At 32.3% G+C, this 19,919-nt stretch overlaps 2 protein-coding genes across 3 annotated transcripts; both read right to left on the bottom strand.

The window, feature by feature from the left end:
- Window positions 1-5,736: 5,736 nt before the first annotated feature.
- LOC133696963 (uncharacterized) lies at window positions 5,737-10,362 on the bottom strand. Of its 2 annotated transcripts, none has more exons than XM_062119265.1 (11): window positions 10,053-10,362; window positions 9,925-9,972; window positions 9,635-9,814; window positions 9,457-9,523; window positions 9,199-9,263; window positions 8,337-8,415; window positions 7,861-7,979; window positions 7,653-7,732; window positions 6,636-6,705; window positions 6,193-6,270; window positions 5,737-6,110 (listed from the first exon to the last, which is right to left on the bottom strand). In XM_062119265.1, exons 1-11 carry the CDS (start codon window positions 10,287-10,289, stop codon window positions 6,039-6,041), a joined length of 1,095 nt encoding a protein of 364 aa, XP_061975249.1. In that variant the 5' UTR covers window positions 10,290-10,362; the 3' UTR covers window positions 5,737-6,038. The 2 variants fall into 2 exon arrangements, with proteins under 2 accessions (XP_061975249.1, XP_061975250.1); XM_062119266.1 differs by having other exon boundaries at window positions 5,737-6,086.
- A 2,462-nt stretch (window positions 10,363-12,824) lies between these two features.
- LOC133696077 (protein phosphatase 2C 70-like) lies at window positions 12,825-19,029 on the bottom strand. The gene is made up of 13 exons (XM_062118110.1): window positions 18,796-19,029; window positions 17,448-17,634; window positions 17,144-17,344; window positions 16,874-17,037; window positions 16,619-16,777; window positions 15,916-16,059; window positions 15,734-15,795; window positions 15,197-15,332; window positions 14,006-14,100; window positions 13,491-13,606; window positions 13,281-13,410; window positions 13,127-13,181; window positions 12,825-13,022 (listed from the first exon to the last, which is right to left on the bottom strand). The coding sequence occupies exons 1-13, from the start codon at window positions 18,940-18,942 to the stop codon at window positions 12,864-12,866; spliced, it is 1,755 nt and encodes a 584-aa protein (XP_061974094.1). The 5' UTR covers window positions 18,943-19,029; the 3' UTR covers window positions 12,825-12,863.
- Between the last annotated feature and the right edge of the window lie 890 nt (window positions 19,030-19,919).

Here is a 19,919-nt window from a genome sequence, read left to right as displayed (position 1 = left end):
AATAATTATGATGAAATTAAAAAATATTTGTAATTTTATAATTTATTCTAAAATAAAAAGAGCAATAAACAAAAGGATAAAGACTGAATGTGAATAAAAAATAAATTGAAAAGGTTGGTTTGAAACCTTGTAGGGACTAGTGTAAAATTCAAGGAGGAGAAAAAAATAAATAGTTGTCGATATCAAACCAAATGTGTTTTTGGTGCACACACTACATCATAATGTAAAGAACATCAATATCTTTGAAACACCACTTTGAAAGACAGTGTTTGATTTCCTATTAACCTCACACGCGTTACCTAAATAATGCGAGGTCATCCTCAATTGCACTTGTCAACAAGTTTTTTTAAAATAATATTTGATACATTACACTTCAAGAACCTCCAAATTTACAATAAACCAATGTAAAGTGACCCAAAAACTCTTATGAAAAAAATTACATTGTTTTTGTTTGATGAACATCAAAGTAATTATGTTTTGAAAAAAAATAAAAGGATTAAGACACCTCTGGGTGGAATGCATTAGATTTTTTATTTTATTTTAAAGCTAAAGTGGTAATTTTTATGTTAAAAAAAGGAAAATAACAAATATAACTCTATACAAAATGTTAAAGACAATCATGTAATTATGAAAAAACAACTTCGCCTCCAATACTTAATTCTGCGGGGGGTTTTTTTTTTTAAGATAAGGTTATAATTACATTATTACAATGCATAATATTCCAAGTCTCATTGCACAATGACTTACTGGGGAGAATTAGTTTTTTTTTTAATTTCTAAATAAAATCCTAACATGATCATAAAATCAAAATCTTTAAAAAATATTATAACAATATTTCAATATTTTATACATGGATGGAAGGAAATAAAAAAAAAACTAATCAATGTGATAAAATCATGTAAAACATATATTAAAATTTCAGAAAAATAAAAATTTTATTTTAATAGAATATTCATGAGTTATTTTTTATATATATATAGTAGGCACGTAATGTTTGGGAAAAAATTAGCATTCCCATAAAAACATATAATAGTACTTGAGAATCATGACTACATTGAACGACAATTGAAACATCACGTTAAACCTTTTTTATGTTGCATTCAAATTAAATTTCAGAAAAAAAAAAGGAAAAGAAACAAAAATATATATATACACACACAAAGGAGCCAAGCCAAAGCATCTAGCCCAGCTAAAAGAAGGCCAAACATGTGTCGCCCTGCTAGGCCAGGTCCATTCATTGGATCTCTCTTTGTTTTTTTAAAGGGCAAACAATACATTATCTATCAGCCAATATTTCGACTACCAGAAATGTGGTCAAAATTTTGCTTTTAGTTCCTTTTTTTTTAAAAAAAAAACTTATTTTCACACTTAATCATGGTTATCAGACTTGATTTAGGAATTGATCCTATCAGGGAACCTTGTACTATATTACACGAGTTGACCTAAGTCAATTTATATTTTTTAAAAAAATATAAAATTTTAATATTTTATATGAAAAAATTAAGAATTAATGCATGTGAATATAGACTATACATGTTATAAATAATGAAGTTTAAAAAATTATTTAAAAAGATTTGTATTTCACATTGAAAATATATTATGTTATATTTGAAGTTAAAGTATTTAAATCAAAAAGGGTTTTTTTGTTCCACATTAAAAAAACATAATTTTTTTTCATGTGAATATAAAATATATATACTAAAGGGTTTCAAATCTCACATTGAAAAAATATAACATTATTCTAGTATTTATATAGTGAACCTTGAAAATAGTTAATAACCAACTAAAAAATATAAAAAAATAAGGGTCTCTCTGATTAGGAGAAAAAACACATTTGAAAAAAAAACCGGGGTCTCAATCGGGTTTTGCTGGGTCACCCAGGTCAACCAAGTTTTGCCAGGTTTTTATTTACCCCGGTCTTTTGGCTTACCTGGACCAGTCCAGCCATCAGGCTGACTGGGTCCCGGGTCGACCCATTAGGCCGGTTCGGGTTTAATAACTATGCACTTAATAAACATCATTAACCCCAATAAACCAGTTATTGAGTCTGAAACACTTTTAAATTGATAAAAAAATACAAAATCAAACTAAAAAAAATAAAGAGATTTTTTCTCAGCCCTAATATATATTTTCAAGCAAGACAATGATCTAAAACTATATTAATTAAAAAAAAATTTACTAAATAGAACTTGTTAATATCAAAACTGGTTGTTTGTCACTGGAATGTTGCCAACTAATGAACATCTCTCTTATTTATCCCCTTCCAATGACTTTCTTTTTTATTCCTTAAACTTTAGGACTAGAAAATAAATAAAATGAATTTTCAAACTAGAATTGAAATTTTAGAAACTATAGGGATCATAGAAGAATAAAAAGAAAAATAGATGGTTCAAAAATAACCTTTTCATTTGATTTGAGATCCATCATGTGATTTTTCAATTTAATCTTCTTTCCTTAAATTTTTTATAATTTTTTATCTCCAAAAAAAGTTACAAAAACTATTCATAAATCACACTTTTACATAATTAAGAAAGTGTTTGGAAACACGAGGCAACTTATGTTTTTAAAAAATTTATTTTTTTTTGTTTTGGATTGTTTTAATACGCTGATCTCAAAAATAAATTTTAAAACATAAAAACAATATCATTTTAATATATTTTAAAATAAAAAATATTTTAAAAAACAATCACAACTAACAATAATACAAATTTGAATGTTCCTAATAATTTTTCAATGGTACGTTTTTTTTGTCAATATATAGCGATATACTTCCAAAGGTTACCTGAGATATGTGTCAATATTTCCACTATATATTGGATATGTTATATGGTTAGTTCGATCGTTTGGAGTAAAATCCAAGAAGACACCTAAATTGACCGAATACTTTGCTAGGCTGATGATAATTAAGTTTAATTTCTACACTATCACCTGGAGTCTAATAAAAGAAGCTACGAGAACTAAATCTATTTTATAAAATGTCTTGAATTAGAACATTTATTCTGTTATAAAATAACCGCACAGTACTATGAATTATTGATACCGCTGTATTAATATTATTTTAAAATTAATATAAATACTTAAATTAGTTTTTGTATATCTCGACTAATCTTATAAATTTTAAAATTAATAATTATATAAATTTTAAGTAATTATATAAATCAACTATATCGATACTGAGAAAAAGTTTTGAATTTTGCCAAAATACTCATATCATCTCTTTATTATAAATGCTATTTATTTAAAGAAATGGAGCTGCTTTCACGGTACCACAGACCCTAATACAATTAATAAATTAAATAGAGAGAAAACCCACAAATAATAGAGGATTCCTCATTAAAATTATGAAATGTTTTTTTTTAATGAACTAAGATAACTTGATAATACAATATTCTCCAGCAAGATTAATTCACAGTAAACCAGGTTCATAACTACCACTAAAATCGAATAAAAAGTCAAATTAGAATAATAAATCACCTTTTGCTAGGATGCATGCTTAAGACAACTTGCACAAATAGAAAACTGATTGGTTTGTATAACCCAGCTATGCTGCGAGGGATTAATTTTTTTTAAATGTAGATTTTTTTATTAAATTTAAAAATACAATTATTTTGAATTTTTTTAATTGAAACATTTTTTTATCCGGAAAAACATAAAATTTTAAACTTGAATCATTGCTTATGTCAAAAAACTGAGATACAAGACACATTTTTTTTTTTAAAAAAAAGCACCCCTGAAAAAAATATATTGCAAGGTAGTGTTCTTGATTTTTTTTTAAAAAAATACAATTGCACCTCCCAGTAACAACGGAGGAGTTGAAACCTCCCCAGTTGTCTCCAGATTCATCAAAGCATAAATGTTGCGTGGCAACTACATGTGTCTTGCCACTGCCAGCCAATCAAGACATCCATTCATGGAAATCCCTTCAGAAAAATGAAAATAAGGGAAATCTCCAAGATTTCTCCATGAGTTTCCTTAACTGAAGGTATGATTTTTTGTTTTGTTTTGTATTGTCAGCTACACTCACAACTTTATTATCAATACAACTAAAAGAGTTGGGCTTTTCCCAGCTCTTTCATTGTTTATATATGGTTTCTTTAATATTGATATGAACATTAAAGTACCTAGTCTTCTTTTATTTATTTTTTTAATTTCATTTTTCATTTTTTTCCCTTTCCTTTACAATCGAATATTTTCTGGCTTTATTTTTTTAGTTTAATTTTTTAATATTCAGTTAATTTTAAATTAATATTTATAATTTATTTTGATTTATTTTACATAAAATTATTGCAGTTCCAAATAATCACCCCAATATTTTGTTAGTAGATTTTGCAAGCTCTTATTTTTGTTATCGTATCATTAAGTAAAGAATAGTTTTATAAAAACAAAATTGTTAAACCCAGTCAAGTCCATGATCTACATTACAAGTTTGACGGGTTAAGTCATGAAGTTTAAGTTGATTTAATATGTTATTTTTTTAATATTAAAAAAAATATTACCTTAATTTTTTTAAAAATTTAACTATAGTTTTACTAATCGTCAGAATTGCTTTTGAACTCACCAAATCAACTATGTTACATCAAAGTAACTCTTATATAAGTAAATTTTAAAATCATAAAAAGTTTGGTTAGAAAATTTTAAGTTAACCGAACAAATGAAATTTAATAATAATACCAAGTAATTCTTTAAATATTTTTTTTTAAGACCACAAACTACACATACACCAACTGGATACATAGGGAGAAGCAGTACCCTGTGCTCTCTAATGGATGGATTGAACAGAAGAAGGCGAGCATCATAATCACTGGACAAGCAGAGCATCCCATCACAGCAGCTACTCCTTGTCCTGAAGCTGAAAGAGTTTTGTCTAAACATCAACAGCTAACTATAAACGAATCTTCTTGACAACCACCACCAACAGAAAACAACTATGGCCCTTGTAAAATTGTAAGAATGACACTGCTATGGTTATGCTTGCAACCTTTATTAAGATGGTCACAGTTTGAGCCAGAGATTGAGGAGAAAATAAGGGAAGCTTGAGTCAGTGATCAAGTCAAGCCGTTACTCTGACCAAACCTGAATCGAATTAGTGATTTTAGAGGCAGTCCAGTGAGTATGTCTGTCATGATATCACGAGGAAGCTTCGTCTCTGCCACAGGTGATCATTTTTTGAATCTTTTACAAACAGGGTGAGCAAAATTTAAAATTTGTTTTTACTTAAAATTATTGTTTTTATATTTTTAAATTGTTTTTTATATCAAAAATAATTTTTTGAAAATAAAAAATATCATTTTAATATATTTCTAAATAAAAAATAAATACCTCTTAGGTTCTGCCTACAGAAGGATGTCAAAATTGGGTAGTCGTCTTTTACTGCATTGTTTGTATTAGGCACGAAAAAGGCATTCTTGATTTTTTTTTTCTAATAATAATGTCTACTTTCAAATTTATTTACCAAACCCCAGTATTTTGTCACTTAAGACTTCACTTGTCCAAGAAATATTTCCTACTTAATTACCAACAAACAAACATAACTTAAGATAAATCTCTTGTAATAATGAGAAAGATTTGAAGCAGGCCAAAATAAGTATATATCTACAAAACGAAAATGAGAAGCACGATCCAAGTAAAACTGGACGGTGGAAATTAAAATGAAAATGAGAAGCCGATCCAAGTAAAACTGGACAGTAGGAAATCAGGTTGTTGGTAGAAATGCCAGATGACAACACTAGCCAATGCTTGAAAGAAATCTCATCAAAGCATAGCATGTAATAAATCAGTCGTAATTCATGTTGCTGGTTGAAATTAAGAATATTGGCATTGAAGGATTTAACAACTATCACCAAAATTTTTCAGATAAGATACTAGAAAGAAACTACAGATTTTGCAACCATACAGCTTAAACTAGAGTAAGGAAATGAAAACTCTTCAATCTTCCACATTGCAAGCAGCCAATTCCAGGATCTTCAAAATATGTTTTTAGAAGACTCAAAAGGATCAATAGCAGAATGGCCATTATACCTGGCTGACTTCTGGTAACTTCAATGTTGAACTCTTTCCATTGCTCGGCTGATTGGTTCTTGGAAATACTGAAGTGATATGAAAATTGCTTCCTGTTAAGAAGATACATATTTTATTTAGATCACATGTTTCGTATATGGGTACATAGACGACAGGCCAATCAAAGAGTACCACCTCGGTTCGAATAGTCCGACTTCCTTGATGGGGACACGTGTTCAAGTATGAATCAAATACTTCACGAACATCTTTACCCTGAAAGAATAAGAAACACCAAAACCAGTATTCAGTACACAATTCTCACAAAAATGTTGAATCAACCACTGGTTCGCGATGACCAGCTTAAGCATGTGCCATCAAACAGATTTGAATTGAGTACAAGGAGCATGAATGTATGTGAAGAAGTGAGGTGTTTTTTTCCCAGATAAAATTTTATTCCTTGAAAACCATATACCAAGGAAGAAGAGGTGAATAACATGTCCCTGAAAGAAAATCAACAACCCCCCGAACCCCTATCCAAAAAAAAAAGGAAAAAAAGAAATAAAATCAAAAGGAAAAGGAAAAAGAAGAAGGAACAAAATGATTAGCTAATGGCAATGGATGTTCCAATGAAGCGATACTTTTAAGTTACTGTCTTCTTCAATACTCTCTTCCAATCCAGCAAGCCCGCCAAAAGCAATCAACAGATGCCTAACAGATGGAACATACAACGAAATTATCAATGGATCACATTTGAATAAAATGCATAGGTGTTCCTACTTTATACCAGCATATGGCAGAGCTAAAAAGAATATGCCTAATGGAGATCACAATCCTCCAAAGGCAGTGCATGCCTATCACTTGCCAAACTAAATATTTTGGTGGCATCTCAAAGCGAATCCTTATTTAATCATTCTATTAAAAAGCTAAGTGCCTTAAATTGACCCACAGTCAAGATAGAGGAATACACAGTCAACATCACATATCCTAACAGTAGTGAAGTTTTGCTCTGAAAACAATTAAACAGGATAATTTCAAGAACTTCTTGGAACATTTTTATCTTTATGCAACCCTCATATGCACTGTATACTTGTGCTCAAGTTCTCTTAATGTATAAATAAATCCCCAAAAAAAGGAAAGAAATGGCAGGTTGATTGCGCTCGAAAAACTTCTTAACAGGACATGTAAGGTATGCCCATCAGTACTTAATGATTGCCTCCAAAGGCATATGCTAAGTTATCTGAAAACCTAAAGAAGCAGCCATATATTACAAAAATCACAATTCAGCCTGCTGTCTCAAGCACTAAAAACAAAGTCATCATACAATTCTGAGTGCTGAGCATTAAACATGTCAATGAATCAGCAGTAAAATTGTCCAATCATTCTACAAGAAAAAAATCACTGAGAACCATATCTCTTATTCTTACTATTCAGCCTACCCTGTTTGATAACAGTAAATCCTCTAGGCAGCAATGGTATTGTGTTGGCAGATTCTCTAATTTATATGGGAGCATTTTTATTATTAGGAGAAAGGTAAAGGCTCTTCAGAAGCAACAAGTTAAACGAACTGCACAGGGAACAGAAATCCCCTCCAGTCACCATGAAGCAACTAACCAGAGAAAGTTACACCAAGGATCTAATGTAGAACAAGTGCATACCTGAATGTTGGTAAAGAAAGCTCTGATGAGTTAATAATGAGACCATGCTCTGAGGTACCAATCAAAAGATCATAGCCACCCTGTGATTGACATCATGGAAGTTGATAGAAGCCTTCAATTAATGATAGGCAAAAAACTGTTGTGCAGGTATACCAAGGTACACAGAAAAAAGCTATAAAAAAAAGCTAAAAAATTAAAGAATCAATACCCTGTATGGACAATCCTTAAATACTGAGCTGATATTAGAAGCATATCGCACTCTATACCCCCAATACATTCCTGCTTCCTCCCTTGGCTTCGATAATGAGACAACCTGGCGTGGTGAATCTAGATAAATGCAATATAAAATTCACAATTGTACAAAGTTAACATAAACAGCAAACTAGTGCTTAATATAGGTTAATGATAAAACATGGAGTCATTATAAGGACCAAAAACCAAGAAAAAGAAAAAAAAGAGGATAGGTTTCTGAATCAAAGGGGCTTTAACATGGAAATAAAGAAATCTGTATCTACTGCAGCTAAATTTATCTTTGATGCTCAAAACATCAGTTCAATGAATTAAAAATCAGAAATAAGTTTTCTACCTTTTTCTTCAGAAATATCCCCAAATAACGATGGGAAACAACTCAGCCAAAGTTCAAAACTTTATAGCGAAGGGAAAAGGTGACAGAAATTCATTTACCATCATCCAAATTGCGGTTGGTTCCCATAGCCACAGTTACTCTTATTCCAGGTTCAAGCGCTTGATTTACAACAACATTCTGCATGATTTAGTTCAAATCCATAAGACATAAACTTACCGGAGACCACTTGCCTATCTAGACTTGAAAGGGAAAGCATTAAAATCAGCATGAAAAAAGATTAATAAATTAACCATGGACACTAAAATGAATTGGGCAAGGCATTGAAAAGAAAGAAAGAAAAGGAATCGTGCTTTCAGATAAAATTGAGCTTTGACATGACACAACATAAAACTAGTACTACGAAATAAAATCTAAATGAAGAAAATGGAAAAAGCACACCCAAAAACATAAGAAGGTAACATCAGGTATTGAAAATGCTATAAAGATAAATAGAAAAAGAGGATTTATAACGTAGACTCTCGTCACTCACATTAGTTCTTAGCAACTGCAGTCAAGATATGTAGTGATGAAGGATTGACTTTGTAGTGTTTACATCCTCTTTGCACAAAATTGAGTTCCATCATCAAATTAAATCAAAGCAAGAGTGTCAAAGAGTGGTGGAACATCTAAACTTCAATTTGATGGTGATCAAAAACTTTCTTGTGAAGATCAAAGAGTAGTGGAGCATCTAAACTTCTATCTGATTGTGATCACATATTTTCCTATCAAGATTAAAGTGAATTGAGTATAATTGAAAGAAGACCGTCACCAAGAAACTACACAACTCTGACTATGTGAATGATAGACAGCTGATAGCATGCATAATTTGTGGTTCCTCAAAAAAAAAAAAATTTCAACCAAAAGGAACAAAAAACGGTGAAAGCCACATATTAGCCTGCAGAAACTTCGATAGAGCATTACCTTACTTAAGCCCACATCAACCAGTGTTTCCCCAGAGTTGGAAACTTTTTCATTTAGCGTGACACCTACAATGTTATTGTAAGACACGTCAAAAGTTGGCGCTAAACAGAGAGTACGAATATAAACAGTGCACAGATGAAGTTAATCTAAAAAAAAAATAAAGATCACCGGAGATCAAACACAAATACAAAAAGAAGGGGAAAGAAGTATCAAGTGGATATCCTTGAAAACAATAAGAGGAAAATGGGGAAAGCTTACCTTCCCTAAACGGAGCCCATTCATGTTTGCGCAGATGGTGTGGAGCATCAAGCGGGGGCAACATTCCCTAGAAAACACAAGAACAATAGTACAAACAACATTAGTTGAACAAGCAACAAAGGAAAAACACTTGACGCGAAACAAATAGGATTCAATAATGAATTGGTCCCTCACACACCACAAATCTTAAGTTATTATGCTTTGGAAAGAGAGCTTTTCTTAAATACTGCGGAGTCTCTAAATACCGCAAGATCCTTATGAAAAAAGCCCCACCACTCTCATTCTCATCTGAATTGTTGTCTGTCGTAACATTAGGATCCTCTTTCTCGGAACTACTCTTATTATCAAACACCACCACCTGTTTATATAACATAACCATTGCTTAGTTTTCTCAACAAAGAATCAATAATGAGTATGCATTGTTTATTAATAAACAGACGGTTAAGCCAGTGAAATCAATATAGAAACCTCATCGATTCGAAATATAGTCGCGGCACGAGCAATTTGACCAGCCAGCTGAAAACGAAAACAGAAAATTAAAGACAATTGAATATAGAAGAAAAAATAGAAATGCTAAAATAGAGAGGGTATAGTACTCGAGTGGCGAGTTCGAGAGACTGAGCATTGTTGATGATGGAACCAGAAACGGCTATGCTGACTGTAGTTATTTCCTTTGCTTCTTTATCCCTCTCATCTCTTTCTTTGTTTCTCCTCCTCCTCTTCTTCTTTTTGTGAGAATCGCCATTAGTGAGCTCGAGCTCGTTTTCTGCTTTGTCGTTTTCAATTCTCTCTGCTTCAGTTTCGGCTTCCGCTCTCTTCTGCTTCTTCCCCATTTTGCTTCGTTGGGTTTATACAGAGTAGAGTAGAGACAGGCCTACGCGCGTTTGGCAAGGGGTTTAGAGGTTGGGGCGGTTTGTACTTTGCTTGTGGTGTGTAGCAAGTTAATTTAACTTAACAATGTTGTTTGCGATTATTTTTAAAAATATATTTTATTTATAAATATATTAAAATAATATATTTTTTATTTTTTAAAAAATATTTTTAATATAATACATTAAAATAATATAAAATTACCAAAAAAAATTCATTTTAAATAAAAAAATTCTCTTCTTTTTAAAAATATTTTTGAAATGTAAATACAAAGACAAACTTAATTAAGTGGTAGTTTTGATTTTCGAGAAAAGAATTAATTACCTCCCCTTATTTTAAAAACTATTTCTCTAATTCTTTGATATCATGCTTAATTTAATTTTCCTTTATTATAAAAATGTTTTGTTTTCTTGACATTTTTTTTTATTTTTTCAAAGAACAAAATGATTAGAAAAAAATATAAAAATGATAAAAATGATTGAATGATTAGTTTTTGAAATAAAAGGGATCATTTAATTTATTTCTCAAAACTAGAAGGGTTAATCTCTTTTTTTTTTGGGAATTTGATTTTGCCTTTTTCTGAATTTAAAAATAAAATAGTAAATTGTTAGTTTTAGTTTGTTTTCAGAATGTAAAATACTAACCATTGATTGCTAAATTTTTTTCAAGACCAGATAAAATGATTTTCAAAATTGTGCAAGTGATTGTTGGTGTTGCTTTATTTTTCAAAAAATAAACTAATTTTATAATCATGTTTTAAAAAATTAAAAAATAAAAATTGTAAATGACAACAGATGATCTCAAGTGCTAAACTTTCATGGGAATTTTAATCTTTTTTTCAAATATTTTTTAAAAATAAAAACTATTTTAAAAATAAAAAAATAATCTTATAATTTTTCTTTTTTGATGTTCAATTCAACTATATCACACCATACCTATTACTATAATTATCACAATATGACTCGGAGTCTATTAAACTAAGAACTATTTGTTAAGATCTTTATTAATAAAATATTTTAAATATAAAATAAAATTGATTCAAGACTCCACTAATTTTTTTTTTATATATATATATATATATATAATATTTTTTAAATATTTTAAAACATCTTATTTATAGTTTTTTTCAATAACTCATTAACCTTAAAAGCTGGCTGTGCCACTAACGTCACCCTCCGATATCACATTCACATTCTTCGCTTTTATTTTTTCCCACAAACACCAACGAAACCAATTTCAGCCATGTTTGACGAATAGAGAGCGACTCTTTTCGATACAAAGTCACCCTTTCTGCGTATCTCAAATCACTTCTACTCGTTGTACTTCCTTGGAAGGTCCGACCCTGACTGGCCCAGTGGACACGCACGGTTCATGTTCTGCTCACCTCTCTGAAAAAAAGACATTGTCATGGGAGGCAACGGTGACCACAAATTAGAGAAGAGAGTCTTTCTCGTGAGGTTAATCTATCTGCTTGGTGTCCGTTCCATCATGGATCAGACAACAGCAACGCCAAAAGTCAATGCTCCTCGAGTTACGCTCGGATTAGAGTCACGTGCCCTAATTACATGATGTTATATGGCTTTTGAAATTCTAAGTATTTTTCCTTTCTAGCACGTGTTAGAGAATTTTGAAGAAACAACACGAGGAAAAAGATGTTAGAATTTTTTTTTTTGAAATATCACAATTCAGGAAATACTTATTCAAGAACTGCTATATTTTAATTTTAACAAAAAAAAACAAGGAAAATAAGAGAGAGAAAATAAAAGGAAAAAGATGTGAGAGTCACTAAATTTCCAACGATAACCTCTCTTTACCATTTAAAAAACTTTTATAAATATAAATTAACAAATATCAATGAATGCTATTAATGGTGATTAGCGTGGGTTACATGTGTATTTAAAAGAAATGATAGGTGTCTCACTTGTCTTTTGTGACTTACATTAATTATTATTAATAGTTTTTCTTGATACCTATGGATTTATCCCATTAAGTTTTTTTAATGGTATGAAAATGTCATCAGATTATATTTTAAATATCTTTTCCTCTACCTCCCCTATTTGCTGTTTGTGTAAAACTAAAATGCCATAGCTCCTTACTATTTGCCAAAATCTTTTTCAGCCTGTACTAGTTTCCAATTTTTTTTAAATGTGCTGAATTTCAAAAAAAAAATCAAAATTCTTTTCAAACATTACACTTAGAAAACCAGCTATGGCAAACTCCAACATCCTTGCAAAGCCACAGAAATTCTGGAATTGGTCCTTAGCGATTAGGGTAGAGGCGGATCCATGTAAGCTACCTAAGCTAATTTGGGTCGAGACACTGTTACTGTTAGTTTTTTACCAAAGGGACGAGACCAGCGTGTTTATAGCCTGTTGTGCACCAACTTCAAGTCGAGAAGCTAAAATTTTGCTGAACACATTATCTCGATGCATATACCCATCTGACGGGAAACAGTGTATATAGATGGAGACTACAGCTCAAAGAAAAAAGACTCCAGGAAAAAAAAATTAAATGTACACCAAAACTTGTAATTTACATTAAGAATCAACTTTACAAGATATTCTAAATTTTCTGTCAAAGTCCAAGAAAACTATAGAGGTGTTATCCTCTGTTCGCAATGTTTTAGCCTCGGTCAACAAAATGCTTGCAACCTTCTCGGCTACATTCTCTCCATCTGCAGAATACTTCTGCTTTGCCTGTATAGATAAAAAAATGCAAAATGTCATTAGAATATAAAAATTTCCACAAACTCATAACTAACATGTATCATGTTAGAATGAGAAGATGAAAGGAGGCTAACCTGCATGGCAAGCTGGGCGGCCTTCTTTAAACTAATAACATCCCAAAAGCCATCGCTGCAATTTTTGAAGGATCCAGATTCACACTTCCAGTAAATATATAATAAACAGAATTTGTATAGACAGCAAAATTTGTAAGTTCTGTTCAGAAATCACCTCGCCAATAGTGCAAAAGCACTGCTCGCTTGCTTAACATGTACAGTTTCACTTATATAAGGCTCTGAACTAAAGCGGGGTTCCTGCTGTTTCAGAAATTTGTCACCAAGCATCCGAGCAAGGTTCAAGCCTGAATAAGGAAAAATAAGGGTGAGTTATTATCTACGCAATGATATGAAACATGTCATAAAATGTCACCCCTTAACTTACCATAAAGCCGTGTTTCTCCATCTCTCAATGGTTCTCCAGTTTCATTAAGTCGAAGTCTTTCAGAGTAACTACTTACTCTGTGATCTTCTGTCATCTTAATCTGCTTCCCATCAACACTGAAAATATGGTATTAAAGATGCAGTTATGATAGCAAAAAATAAAGTTTTTTTGTTTTTCATGTTATATTTAGAAATCCATAACTTTTGGAATGTCCTAAATGAGATTGGTGTAGCTTCATATTAACAGCAGCCAATAGGGCAGTCCCTTTCAAAAGGTGAGTACTCTGTGTCAGAGTTAAAAGCTTTTCAAGGAAAATTGGTACTCCTGATAAGCTTTTTTTAGGATGACTGTTAAACAAGGACCACTATTTGATAGCTTATCAAGGCCTGATTGTGAGTTGTAAGATTCCATTTTCATATAGATTTAAGTTATAATCGAAGCATTCTACAGCCTTTTTGGGATTTTGATTTTTGTCGGCACTCTTCAAATTACAAAATGAGAATATAAAAACATACTTCATAATGCAAGCTGCATCTCCAACATTGGCACATTGTGCAAAGAAATTTTCATCACTATCAGCCCAGACCAGAAGCAATGTTGCAGCACAACCCTGCAGGGAATTGGCCATTATAATATGCCAGATGATAATCTTATAAGTTTTTGATGCACAAAAAAGGTTCAAAAGTAGGTAATAAAATCATTTCACAGTGGTAAACAATCTACAATTTCGCCACTCTTCTCTTAACTTGAATCAGGAAACGATACCAGTTAAACTAGAAAATCAACAGGTTAACAAGAGTTAAATCCACTTAAGTGCAATGTTGCTCTGAATTCAACCAGCCATGCTTTCCAAATACAAGAATAAAGAAGAGAAAGTGCCTTCTTATAAAAATTAGTCACATAACTTGTTCAATCCCCCTTTTATTTCTATTAAATAAAGTGTGTAAGTGCATCATCCCCAAGGACCTGAGGTGCTTCATTGATCCAAGCTATCTTTGAACAAAACACCCCGGTAATGATCTTTTGACAATCCACAAAATGCTCATATTCTAACTAGCCGGTTCATTTAAGAGTTAAAACAACACATTGCCCAAATATGACCTTCCACAAAACATGTACATGACAATAAGAAACCAGTTAAGGTTTCATCATTAAGCAGTTATGAATGTGTTAGAAGTTCTAGCTGAATTCTACATGTGCTCTCCTGCACCAGGTAATAAACCAAGATACAGCAAGAGGAGCAATAGTGAGTGTCTACACATAAACCATACTGCTAGCCTGCAACTTGATCCCAAAACATCATGTATCGTAAAATAGTAATTGTGATGCATTGCTTACCAACTGGTCATCCACTAGCCTCTGATTAGCCTACTTCATTTAGCTACTTTTTATTATGCAGGGACACCTACATAGTGGTTGTCACAATTCAAGAAACAATCAAAAGCAGCATATCAGACTTGGCCATTGATGAACAACTAAGGCGGCTGTTTGAAAATTCAAAAACCAGCCATCCTGTATCACAAAGGCAGTGTGGTATAACTCAAGTCACCTAATGGGGTTAATTTGCATTTGGAGTAAACTTGTTTCAACCTTCCTCAACCATCCCAAACAATTTTAGGATGCAAACATGAAAAGCTTTTTAATTAAGACTTTAAGAAATCACAATCAGTAGATACAAACAAAACAAGAAAAGCCAGGGGAAAAACCTCATAATAGTTATTCATATCAGCTTCAGTTTGAGAAAATGCAACTCTAAGAACATCTGAGGCATCACATTGCAATAAAACCCTCTCCCTTACAAGAGAATCTGACAGAATACTGGCAACCTTCTCAGGAAGCATTCTGGAAAAAAAACATAATGAAAAAGTAATTACTAAATTACCAAAAAGGTATGATAAGCAGCCAATTAATCATATAAATGCAGAATCAGGGGATAAAATAGACAAGGATAGCAAGGATTGGACTCATGAGTAGTGAATAAGGAAGAAAGAAGAGAAAGAAAACCACAGGATATTAGACGCAATAGAAAAGTGGTTTCTTTTAGAGCATATTCCTTAAACCAGTGAACATCAAATGACAATCTCAACCAGCCACCTTCTTGGACAAGAACAACAAGTAAACCGTGCAAGTGTGCGAGGTAGTTTGCTTTCACAGACTTTCACAGTTAGAGGTGACAATAGGAAAATGATCTTTGTTTAATCTACATCAAGGTAATATGTTAAAACTGAAACAAGAACACTAACTTGCTAGCAGATTTCGCAGCAGCTACTCCACCATGTCCATCACAGATACCAAATACGCCAAACTGCAAGGTAGGCATTTAGATCCTTTAACTTTCCTGACAAAATATATATACATCCCTTCTCCCCACAAAAAAAAGCATTAAAATGTTGCTTCATATGCAAGATCAAAAAATAAAAAATACCTGGGGAATGCCAGGAAGGGGCCATTGGTAATAGCACACATCTTCCATGGCAAGCTTTTTTCCTCCTCGTCGCAAAGACATGGGATCTGATGCCATGCCCACGCTGAAGGGTGTTTGGCTCTCAAATTTAGAGGTCACATGAACCTGGCACAGAGAAGATATCTTTACAGTTAGAGAATATGCAGCAAGAACTGTTCTTTCAACAAAAAACAGGCTATATATATTTGTAGTTCCTCAAGATTTCAGGTTCATATCACATCCATCACCAGAAAAGAAATCATGAAAAACATAAATGAAGCAGCCACTGCCATACATACAGCAATGAAGCAGTGGGAACTACGGAAATTGTTAAGGTTATCGTGTGGCTTCATGTATGCTTTGTTTTGGAAACTCATGATAGTTATGTAAGAGAATAATCTAGTAGTCAGGTGGTAGTGGGGAGTTTGGAAATGGTGTGTAAAATTTGGAATTTCATTTTCTTCTCTAGTCAGAAAAATTATGGAATTTCAATAGCAAGATTTTTAAATCCTATCAAGTTGGGTAAAGTTATGGTGTCTCGAGAAATCACGAGGGACGTAAGTGTTATGAATTCATGATTCTAAAATAAAATTCAGTTATTCGTGCATGGTGAAATTTAACTATTCAATCTGCATCATATCACAGATGCTAAAATGCAACTTGATAAACAAGCAGGTTGGCTTACATGAACATTTGAGGTTGTGCCAAGCGTTATTATATCTCCATTTGAAAGCTCAACAGGATCACCCCAAAGTCTGCTTCCAGAATCAGGATGGCTAATCAACTGAGAATTCAAAAGCGTTCCATTTAGGCTACCCATGTCCACCAATTCCCATTTATTTTTCTGAAAACCCAAAAGGAAGTCTATGATAAGCAGTGTGCCACATGCAAAGCACAGATCCAAACTAAAATCAAAGTGGAATAGTTATCAAGAAATTACATCCGCATTCCAGTTGATCATTGCATGCTTCCCTGACACCTCTGAATCCTTCAATAGCAAGTCACTGGAAACCCTCCCAAGGGTCAGTGGGCCACTTATTGACTGTACAGAGCAACGGAGCCCACGAGAAGGACCGGAGATGACTTCCAGAGAGAGACAACTTCCTGCATTTCTAACAGAAAAATATGATAACATGTTTTTCACATTTGGACAAATAAAGGAACATATCAAGAAGTAACCTCTTTCCCACAAGTGACAGACAAAAATTACTTTGATCAGTGATGACCTTTGGCACAAACTCTTGAAGTAAATCATTTTCCAAACCATATTTCAAATTAGGACTCTGATCTTCCAGTCTAGCATGCTTTTGCACTTCAGCTAAGGGCTCTGTCAATGAAAGGCACCTGAAGGTTTGGCCAGTTGAAAGCTCCTCTATCTGGTCCGAAACTACATCTAAAACAATGCTATCACCTGGAGTAGTAGAGAATAAAATTTAAGCCCTAGAGAATAGAAGAAAAATTAAATAAGCACATGAATTAATATAAAGGAATAGGAATCACACCATAAAACTTACCTTGGTTCAACTGGGGAGAAGCGGAAGGAAGCCTCTGCTTATATACAAGTCCATGAGTCCAAGGTGAGCGCAATAGCCCTTCATTTTGACTATATGCTCCCTCTAGGTCATTACTTCTTGTTAATTCATTGCCTTGATCACGTGCATTTGCATCATCCAAGACAAGGGGCCTCTCTAACTCACCAACCTAAAAAATGGAGATGTTTCGAGGCATGAGCAGAGCCAATCAGAAAGTGAGATGCATGATGATATGCATGCAGTAAGTACAAGATTTTAGTATTGGTGCAAAAATAGACTGAAATATATACATATTTCACCAGCCTTAGTGCATTGATACTATGTGCGTGGAAATCAACATATGGACAATTACTAGTACATCATTTTTCAGTGTTTAAAGAAAAGCCCTGACTCTCGTATTTGAGATGAGCACAAGCAAGGATAAGATAAACTTGTTAGATCTAAAATATTTAAAAGGTATTATAAGTGAAAAAGTTTCCTATACATACCTCATTGAATACAAATATGATTACCTTAAACAAGTTTAATCAGCTACTTGATAAAAAATGTCCCGAAACTTAAAGTTTGATGCCCCACAAGGTAAAAATTTAATACCGCACTCATCACATTCACACTCTGTCAGCTAAAGTAAAATGCAATAACAATAGATATCTGCAAGTTTATGTAAGATTATTAGACCGTATCGATTATAACCCTTCTTCCCACAAAGATCATCTCCACACAAGCAAACAAATGCAACCATTACTAAAATTAACAAGCTCATTCGCAAAACACCATATATAAGTAACACTGATATGAAATCAATCAAATCCCATTTATTTAAGCAGTATTTAAAATCCTCGTCCGAGAAATAGAGAAAATATATAATGGTCATGACAAATAAATGCTTGCTGTATTCGCTGCCTGAAACACAATCAACTAACTGATAGCACAGTGTACGGATTGCTCAACCATCAATTGACCAGATCCTACTCAAACTAATGAACAATCTTTAAACAAATGAGTATAGACAAGCAAGCACAAGTTCCAGCGTCAATCAAACCCCTAATTCTTAAAAAGAGTCTGGTGAGACCAAATATCAGCCAGCATCACTTACAAAAAATAAACCTCAATAAAACTAAAACCCTCCGCACTGGTTTCTATTTTCGTTCTCAAATCCTTACAAAAAATGATCTAGCAATGAACAAAAGTAAGGTCGAGTCGGCCCTAACAAAACCCCTGCGATTCCCCACCAACCAAACCGGACATCACATTTGTGGTAAAAAGGAAAAACCTAAGCAAACGAAGAAGCAAGAACATAATTGGATTATAGATGTTGTTGTTGTTGTACCTTGAGAGTGCGAGAAGGAGAAGAAAGGGACGAGAAGAAACGCCATGGTTTACAGGCGATGAGGATAAGGAGAATGATCAGAAACAGCATTAGGAGAGGAAGAAGGACACCGGCAGTGCTCCCTTGTAACATCATCGCCATACTCATGTCTCTCTCTCTCTTGTCTCTCTAGACAGGATTAGAGATTGGACTCCTGATTTGCGAGAACCTCGCTTTGAAATGGTCGCACACGCTCCCCTTCTAATTTATTTATTTAATTCTTTGTTTTTAACTAGCATACGCTATATGGTAGTGCGGGTAGTATTTTTTTTTTTTCTTTCGACGTGTTTTGCAGTGTAGTTGTGGATGCTTTTCAAATAATTTTTCATATCAAAATACATATTAATGATTTTTTTTTATTTTTTAAAAATTATTTTTGATATCAGCATATCAAAATAATCCAAAATATAAAAACTATATTAAATTTAAAAAAAAAATTTAATTTTTTTAGAAACACAGTCACAGCCATGTTTTTAACGGATCGGGGACTCGATGTTCGAAGCACCATTTTGTTTTGCGTTTTAAATAGAGTGGGTTAAATTATAAATTTTTTTCTTTAAATATTTTTTATTATGTTAATATTAAAATTAATTTTTTAAAAAATAAAAAAATATTATTTAATATATTTTTAAATAAAAAATATTTTAAAAATAAATTATCACCATACTTTCAAACACTCTATATTTCTAAAAAGAATTTTTTTCTTTGCAAGTGGAGAGATGGAATGAACTAGTGTGTATCATTTGAAAAAAAATAGGACGCACGAAAAAAGTTTATTCCCCGTAACTCAATTGAAATATAATGAGGTTTAATTCTATTATCTTTTCCAAGTAGAAGAAATACGAAAAAAAATAGATGAAAGTTGATGTGGGTGGGTATGTTTATTGTCTAAAAAAATTGAATTACATTAAATGGAAGTGAAATGCGTGTGACACTTGCCATGTACTTGTAAATCAAATGTCCGAGTCTTATTTATGTATGTAACTCGAAGTATTTTTATCAATATTGTTTATATTTTTTTTATTTTTCATTTGTTTTTTTAATTTATTATATATTATGTCATTCTTTTTTACTGTATTTGTTTT

Source organism: Populus nigra, chromosome 6 (assembly GCF_951802175.1).
Source record: "Populus nigra chromosome 6, ddPopNigr1.1, whole genome shotgun sequence".
Lineage (NCBI taxonomy): Eukaryota > Viridiplantae > Streptophyta > Magnoliopsida > Malpighiales > Salicaceae > Populus > Populus nigra.
Note: the sequence above shows the minus strand (reverse complement) of the source record. Positions and strands in the feature narration are given on the sequence as shown.